At 31.6% G+C, this 9,740-nt stretch overlaps 1 protein-coding gene across 1 annotated transcript; it reads left to right on the top strand.

Moving 5' to 3' along the window:
* The first annotated feature begins 783 nt into the window (after nucleotides 1-783).
* On the top strand, nucleotides 784-1,353 carry LOC123664968 (PXMP2/4 family protein 4-like). Its single transcript, XM_045599334.1, has one exon. It carries the CDS (start codon nucleotides 784-786, stop codon nucleotides 1,351-1,353), a length of 570 nt encoding a protein of 189 aa, XP_045455290.1.
* Nucleotides 1,354-9,740: the final 8,387 nt, after the last annotated feature.

The following is a 9,740-nucleotide window of genomic DNA, read 5'->3' on the forward strand; positions in this document are numbered from 1 at the left end:
GAATAATATTTAAGACTAAATTTGTAAATGTAATCAAATCAAATCAAAATAGCTTTATCCGAATAGGGTTTAAAAGCACTTCCGAATTATCATTTTATAACTAATTCGGAGTGCAGATTCTGCAGAGAAGAATTAGTAAGAAACTCCGCAGTTATTCTTTCAAGAATGATGTATTAACTGTGTTTTAGCACAAAATTAGTAATATCTTGATTGAAAGACAGCTTTGATGATAAAGTACAGATTGCGTGTTTCGACCGAGTCTCGATTCTTCTACTATACGATTGTCATTTTTAGTTTATGGATTGTAGAGTGAAATTTTATTTGTATCTCGTTAGCAACAAGAAGAAACATTTGAATTTAACTTTTTTTTTATATTTAATACAAGCTATGTTTAAATCAAAGTACGAAATGTATTCCGACTGACTGAAATTAATTTCGCTCTAACGAATAATCTTTTTACATATAATTCTATTGTATTATATTATATTAGTATATGAAGCATTAATTTAGTGTTAATACCAATTAAATACAAAAGATAAAATGTAACCTCCTTGTTTCTCTTTTTGTACTTAATTCTAAATGTCACTTATCAATTCTTCGTATTTTCCTTATTGACAAATTAATAAATTAAAATAACACTAAGCAAGCATCACTATTTAATTTAAGATTATTTTTACTGATCACTATACAATTTATTTCTTAAGTAAATAGCTACGTGAGTATCCTAAGAAACAATTTCTAAAAATCCACAAAGAAGTCGGTGAGAAAGATAACAATACTAAAATGAGTTTGGTAACAAAATTTCGTAATATACCAGCAAAATTCCCTCTCATCCGCGGCATGATATCCTACGCTGTAATATGGCCGACCTGCAGCATAGTTCAGGAGTACATCGAGAATGGTACCACAATAGACAAAGCTGACTGGCCAAGAGCGTGCCGTTTCGGTATTTTTGGTACATTTTTCATGGCACCAGTTTTTTACACCTGGATGAAATACACTGGAAAATTCTTTAGGCAAAATAATTTAAGAACTGCGATCACAAGAGCGGTTATTGAGCAAGTTACGTACTCCCCATTGGCGATGGCGTATTTCTTCTTCGGTATGAGTATTTTGGAGATGAAACCTTTGCAGACTTGTGTTAATGAAGTTAAGGAGAAGTTCTGGCCGACGTATAAAGTGGGCGCGGTCTTTTGGCCAACAGCGCAAACGATAAACTTTTATTTCGTGTCGGAAAAGAACAGGATCGTTTTCGTGAGTGTCGCTAGTTTTGTTTGGACGATATTTATGGCGCACATGAAGGCCAAGCGGCAAACTAACAAAACTTTAGAGGCAATAAAGGATATTGATTGACATAATCTTTATTCAATTTTAATTTTACTTGGTAAACCTTAAGTTGACTTTTTTCGTATTCAATATATAAGGGTAACTCTACTGTAATTTTACTGGTCAGTACAACTCTGTCAGAACGTCTAACCATGGAGTCTTAAGCGTTACGGAACGTTTGTTCTGTAACGCTTTAGACTCCATGATTGAATGTTCAAGAAAAAAAAAATTACGCTAGGCCTTAAAATTATTAACGAAGCAATTTTAAATAGTGGAGCCACAAATTTATGAATGTATGTACATATACATATATGTAGTACATATGTATGTATGTGTGTATGTGGGAGAGGGTTAATGACAGGAAATGGAATGTCACTCGCCGTGAACAACAACAGACAACAACAAACAACAGCTGAAACATAACTGTAGCGGTCACTGCACTTTCCAAAAAATATATTTTGTGATTGCTTTTGTTTACTATACACTGTTTGTAATTTATTAACTTATCTTGATAAGTATCTATTTAAAAATATATATTTTTATTATAGTTTTGATATTAAAGACGGTGACGCAGGATGACGCAGCGTCACTATCCTTGCAACAAACATAATTCAGATAGCTACAGTACAGGAAAAATAAGAAGCCGACATTGTTGAAACACTTTTTTTCTATTGGCATTCACATGGCTGTATATTTTAACACACACTCACACACACAAACAAACACAAACACACACAAACCTCACACACCTCAACACGCACTCACTAATAAGTACTTATACAAACTTGACGTACACAACACCTTGCCCAAAGAATTTTTTAATATAATATGCTTAATATATGTATTCCTATGTACTATGTATCTCCGTATTACATTCTGTTCTACATTTCGAAATTTGCAAATTATTTATTCAACCATTTATATGATTTGGATTGATCTGAATTTTGGCATGTGTTAAATTAAGTAATAAAAGTTATTATAACTTTAATAACATGTAAGTGATTGGTGGTTTTTACATTTTAATATACATTAACTAGAAAATCGAAAAATGCATCGTTAAAGCTAATCATAAACAAGAATCATCAATACAATATTTTTATTAAGCTTACAATATTTAGGTAATATCATCAAACAAAGGTAATATTTTATTTATGTGTGAGTAATAAACTATACAATTAAAATGAATACTCAAATTAAACTCCCATTTCTAGAGTAGCACAAAAAGCCACCGTAGATTACAAACTGAACAGAAATGATATAGATGAATATAAGGTAGGAAGTTATCTAATCTACATATTCAGCCAAATTCAAGGTAAATTATTTATAAATATAATACTTAAACGAATACGTAAATTCCACTAATACTATATATTCATAGAACTATCAAAATTTTAATATAAATAAGTAAATGTTCTCTCCTATACCTCTTTTTGCGTCTTGAAATAAAAGCAATAAATTTGATGAAAGATTCCGTATGGCACAATCTTGCAATTTTCTGCAAAATTTTTGATCTTAACACTGTGTGTAAAGAGACGTCTAGAAATATATGAAAAAAATTGTAAATACTTACCTAACGAATGTGAGAAAAGTGACATCTAAAAAATTATAAAGTGTGAGCATGCCTCATGTTAAGCTGCCGGTGCCGGTTGTTAACATAGACATCTGATAGCAATCCTTACTCGTAGTAAGGAATATATCGGCCAACCCACACTGGAGCAGCGAGCAGGATCGGAGTAAGAAGACCTACATAGAGAAAGGGACATGTGCCCAGTGTGGACGTTACACGCTGAGTTAATCAGCTAATCAAAAGTGAGGTAATATATAATAAAAATAATTCAAAACGCAATATTTGAATAAACGGAAAGTACAGCAATGATGTTTCTTTCAACAGTTTATTTATTCTAAGGTTCAAGCGTTTGAATCGACAAGACTGAATCATCGAGTGTGGCTAATGATATTACTAAAAGGGAAATATTAATAAAAAACCATCGACATTTTTTACTAGAATTTATAATGAGAATGAATTTTTTACGATGCATATTTTTATTTCGATCGTTTGTCATGTTTTGTCAACGCGTTTCTAATGTGTTTCGGTTCGTATCGATTTTATGAGCGAACATTAATAAAATCGATTCTTGTTTTATTATTTATGAGCGTGGCTTTAACATCGATTTATTTCTATTCGATATATTTTTTATTTATTTATTTGAAGGTTAAAAATATTTTACGGTTTTATGTGTTAGGTTTATTGTGTCTTGATTATCATAGTTGGGGTTATTATTCATAAATATTTTTGACAAATTTCGAAGATTACAACAAAGATTTGTAATACTAAAACTTGGCAAAAATATTAATAAATAATTAAGGAGTAAAAGAAGGTTCAGTGTGTATATTAAATGTCATAAAAAATCCTAGCATTGATTTTTTTTTATTATTCAAAAAAATAGTTCCTTTTTCGAACCATTTCAAAAACCGAAACGATAACGATAAAACAAGCGCTGCTATCAGAAACAAAATCAAAAGATTAAACAAACGCTTGATTAAGAAGTCGAAAATTTTAGTCCTTTACTAAAATTCGCTCGTGAAAAACATATCGATTAATTAGCTCGATAATATGTAGTTGCCGGCTACCGTCCGGATTTAAACATTTGGCCCACAAAAGGGCCGAAACTGGTCCTTTTTCACTTAACGATCTCGAGTCGTCGCTACCAAAAAAATTGGTAAAAAACAGCCTTTACCTGACCCCTCGTTCGATATGTTTATAGAGTTGGTAATACGTTCTTAGATCATATAAAGTATTATATAACAATTGCTAAATAATACAGTTACAACAATTTATGGCTTGGGGGGTTGTGAGGAACAGGGTGTGAAGTTCTTCATCCCCCACTGAAAAGAGAGGATCCTCCGACCAGACAGTGTTGTGTCTGGTACTGTCCCCACGGTTGTTGTCGGGTTCTTGTATATATGTTAAATCTTCGCATAACTTTAATATCGCGATACGTCAGTTCTTAGTTCCTTAGTTCGTATGTTGCGCGATAGATGTCGCTACAATAAAATCATTAACCAATAAGTGTTTTAATTCCTATTTAAAAGAAAACTTCTTAATTTCTTTAGGATTTTTTGAACCTTTAGTTTTAAGAAATGTGATCATAATATCTTAATACAAATGTACCACAACGTATGTGTAATAATGTTATCTATGTAGTAACTATAAATGCAATTAAATTACTAAAAATATAGTAGCGACAGCTCCAGGTGTATATTCCTAAGAACTATTTCACGCTACTCCATAGAGTTATATTTTGTTAAAAGATAGCGTTGACCAAATCACACGATATAAAGATGTTTTTTTGTAAAACGAACGAACGTACAAAGGGACCTATCGTCACCTGCTGAGCGACATTATTTATAGCTATTTGCTGACAAAGAATTAAATAAAAAAATTAACCGTTCAAGGAGTTCAGGTCGCATAAGTAATTGATTTAATTTCTGACGTTTTATAATTAGTGTAAAATATGACTCGGTGGCGGGTCTTTTTTCGTTTTTTTTTTTTTTAATTTATTTCTGGGAATTTCTGTGGAATTTCTTGAGACTTTAATCTTTTTTATTGATGGAATAAAAAAAACATTGGTTTTGGTTCGTGTAATGAATACTAAAATATATTACAGACCAGTATAGAGTCTGTTTATGGTTGAACATTATTTTTATATAAATTTGTTTTTTGGTTTCGTACTGCAAATATTAATATGCTTAATATTACAAATTCTTGCCGATGTTATAAAGATGATATATAAGATTATATAAGATTTGTTTATTAATTTGTCTGTAATAAATTGTAGAAGAATTGTTATACAATATGTATCTATGTATATTTTAATTAAATTTAATCAGCCTTTAAATGTGCCACGAATGGGCAAAAGCAAAGGCTCTTATTCCATTCTCCATATTAAATAAAAGTTTGAGCTTAATCCACCACGCTGCTCAATTGCAAGTCGCTGGATTATTTTCCTTTCTCTGCATAACGATCATTCTAAGGAGTCTACAACCAGGTCCAATGCTTTTCGAACTTTTTAAGGTAAGGTGTTACACAATCTGGAAACAAATATTAATGTAAATATAAATATCTAACGGAAATCGAACTAGCCACCCCTGGCTTTAAAATACTAATCAGACCTATATATATTCTCTTTCTTTTCTAACATTACTATTTAAATTTTTATGTGTTTTCATGGAGGCCATAAGAGAGGATATTTTATTATGAAATACTAGCTGTAGGCGCAGTTTTACACGCTTTAATTTGAGGAAAAAACCTATTACCAACCAACACAAAAAGAATTTTTCAATCCGAACTAGTACTTCCTAAGATTAGTTCTTTTATTAAACAAACAAACAAATAAACACACTTTTCAGCTTTACAATATTAGTATAGATATCTTGTATTTTTTTTATGAAATAAACGTAGCTTAATTAAGCAGTAGACGTGTGTTTCTCCGAAGATTAATCGGCACCAAAAACACGACATAAATTTAAAAAACTGTTTAAAGCATTTAGTAATTAGCTATTTTATAACTATAAGTAAGCTTAAATCTTAATTATTTCCCTAACGCTTTAGCCTGTAATATTCCACTACTCTATATAGGCCTCTTTCCCCATTTAGGAGAAGGATCAGAGCTTAATCCACCACGCTGCTCCAATGCGGGTTGGCGGATATATTCCCTACAATGAGTAACGATCGCTATCAGGTGTACATGATAATAACCGGGACCGACGGCTTAACGTGCTCTCCGAGGCACGGTGGGGAGACCCACAAGGACTCCACAAACACCCAGAGACACACACTTGTATGGCCAATACAAATGTTTATCATGGGCGGGGATCGAATCCGCAACCGCCAGCGCAACAGGCACAATCCATAGCTGTGACCGTTGCGCCAACGTGGCAAATTATTTCTCTAAACTACAGATGTATCTTTAAACTTAAGCGCTTTATAAAGTTCACAATTCTCAGATATACCAAAACCGCGACCAAGAATACGTATTCCCTCAATATCATCCATAACACGGTTAAAATTATTTTTATTTTAAACTAACAGGCAATCAAATGGAAATATCAGACCTATAATTGGCGTAATTTTTCGTAAAAATAACAGTAAGTAAATATGAAGTTGAAACCGTGTCCTATTAACAGCGTCATATAATCAATATGGAAAGTCCTCGACGAATTATTTGAATTCTAATGAGACAGGGTTTCAACGTCTGTTTGACTTCTGTAATTGAAAGCCTGTATTAATTCGGTATGCGCTCTCGAAGGCAGCAATTCCACTGTTTTATGATCAATTTACTAAATTCAAAACTTTTAAATTCGACCCGAGATGCGTTCGATAAACATACAAGCATTATAATTTTACGAGCTTTTAAAGCGACGACTCTAGCTGTGAGTATATTTTATCCATCTATATTAATATGACACATAGAAAATATTTTACTAGCTCTTTATTTGTAAACGTTAGACTGAAAAACAACTCGATCGGTTTTGATATATCTTTCACCAATGGAATGCTATGCTTACATTGAGTGGCAAAGGCTATGTACGGAAGCAAATGAATAGCAAAAATTATGTAATCCACGCGGGTGGAGCCGCAAGCAAAAGGCTAGTTTGTCACATAGATAAAAAAACATCAAAGTTGAATTTAGGGATCTGGTTCCCGCTCGGAATAAATATCAATAGTATTTGTAATAATATTTTTTCGGAGTTGGGTATTTGTTCTTATTAGTCCTATTCTCAAAGTGAATGGCGTTGCTGTGCTGTTTCTAAACTGCTTATGCTATAAAGTGCTATATCTAACAATTAAAATGCTGTTTTATAATGAATTATTAAACGATTTAAAAAAATGAATACGAATATTAAAGAAATGGCTTAATAAATTAAAAAAATAAAAATGTAATAGATTTATTTTTAAATGAATATCTGTTTCTCCTTAAATTAAATTACAGAGATTACTCGAAGGCGCGGCAGCAAGAACAAAGGCGCCCGTATTTTAAGATATAAAACAAAATTTCTCAATTAGCGGTCGTATTGACATCTCAATCAGGAAGATTGTGGTAGCGTTGTAGTGTACAATCAAGTTTAAATGCGAATGAATTTTTAATTGTTTCAAAGAAAGATTTTACGCTTTTTTAACTGGTTATTGTTTTTAAGGAATTATGAGTTTACATATATGTGTTGATAGGGATTTATTTATGCGATTCGTCATTATATGTTTTATGTATATGTGATTACAGACGTCTATGTATCTGACTAATATACCTTTCATACCAATCGTTTATAGATTGTAAGGATCTTTACGGGCATCTCGGGATCTTTTTTGTAATGATCTATTTGAATTCATTTTCGCTACTAATTGTTGGCAGTTGTATCTTGGCTATGAAAGTTGACAATCAGTTTTAGTGATTATACTTTTTAAGGCCTACAATTGTAGCTTTTACGTTTTAGTGTAATCAAACTTTTTGGTTATCTAAATCTATTAGTAGCAGTCGCTGTAGCTGATAGAGCCTTCATTTACTTACGGTAAAGCTGACTCATTTTATTTTTATAATATAGTTATTTCTAATATATCGATATACACATATACTAATAATGGTTTTACACATGAATGTCACTGAACTTCTAAGCTGTTGGACCGGTTTTAATTAATTTTCTGTGAATATTCAATTGGGTCCTTGGATAATTTAGTTTCATAATTTGACACTATTGGTGGCATTGCATCTTTCGGGCATTACAATGTCTATGAGATACTTATATATTGCCCAATAGCTCCTAATCACTATGTAATGAGGTGACATAAGACGTAGCTTAAGTTACTTTTTACATTAATGTCTTTGTGTGCATAACTCAGTCACTACACTGAGATATGTCTTATGCAATCGTAAGGTGTTTGAAATGATCTGTGTTTCAAATTCAAGTTTATTGTCTATCATCTGTACTATGCTGTATGTATTATGTGCGTCCACTGTTGTTCAAATTTCCAAGAAGTCAGACTATTAGAGCTAAGACTATAATTTATTATATATTTTTTTTCAGATTTCATCAAAATAATATTTTTATTTGCTAACTTCAAGATTATTGAAAAAAAATATTGACCTTCAAAATTCTGCGGTGTCAGCGAGTAATATTTAATTTAGCAGGGATATCGGAAATACTAAAGTTTTATGCCTCTATATTATATTTTACATCTCAATATTCACCAATAATGAACATAGCTATTTCATTATTACTATAACTAGTAAACTTATACGAAATGTAATTATAGCTTAGAATAATATTTTAGTGAACGGAAACATAAAAATTAATAAAATAAAACTTGACTAATTAAGATGTTTTGTATGGGCGGTCCCGACCATTTTTACCTGACAAATAACTCGATTGTATAGAACAAATTTAATTATACTATGAAATTTTTATATTTAAGCAATTTTGATCCTTATTGTATTAGGATAAGATACTGATTATTTAAATAAGATGAATATTATAATTGCTGATCCTAAATGGCATTGTTATAAGTTACTTTTTTATACTCAGCCTTAGAATTGACTTAATCGTTAATTAAAAATAAAAATTATTACGATTGGCTTTAGCAAATTGCAAATTGGTTTTTAAAAGCATGGGAATATTGGAAATATGTTCGTAATATATATTAAGTGTAATGGATTTCTGTTTTATACTGCGTTGAGGGAGTCGATTTTAATATTAATTGGAATATAAAGTTTTATGTGTTTTATTCTTTATAAAGGCAGCTGTGCGTATCACTGGAATTAAGAAAAATACAGGTTGCTGCTTTTTTTAATAAGGAGCTCTAATGATTTACAGAAAACATAAATGAAAAACACTTCTTAACTTATGATAATCTCACTTATAAATGAGAGCAAAAACTAATTCGTCTAACAATTTCTCGCGACTGTTTGGAAATGCTGGAATCTAACCCGCAGGATTTTTTGAACCCTTTTGCTAATATGGACGAAACCTGAGTTTGTCAATATACGCCACAGTCTAAACAGTCTAAGTAGTGGAAAAAATCTGATGAACCGACACCAAAGAAACCAAAGTCAGTTTTATCAGGTTGCAAGGTTTTTGGGATGCTCGTGAAGTCATAAAGGTGGACTATCTTTCAAAAGGGCAAACAATAAACTTATGTATGATAAGTTTATTGCACCAACTGCGCCGTTTGCATGAAAAAAAATCAAATAAAATCGTCCAGGATTACTGAGAATGAGAGTGTTTTTTCACCAGGATAACGCACGAATTTACACGTCTGTCGGAAGTGTGGCTTAAATTCCTGATTATGGTTACGAACTTCTGCCCCATCCGGATCATTCGTCTGATTTAGCACTTATTGACTTTCATCTGTCTCCTAACTT

Source organism: Melitaea cinxia, chromosome 23 (genome assembly GCF_905220565.1).
Source record: "Melitaea cinxia chromosome 23, ilMelCinx1.1, whole genome shotgun sequence".
Classification (NCBI taxonomy): Eukaryota; Metazoa; Arthropoda; class Insecta; order Lepidoptera; family Nymphalidae; genus Melitaea; species Melitaea cinxia.

Excerpts from the sequence above, each read along its gene's own strand:
- LOC123664968 (XM_045599334.1), top strand. The coding sequence starts at position 784 with ATGAGTTTGGTAACAAAATTTCGTAATATACCAGCAAAATTCCCTCTC.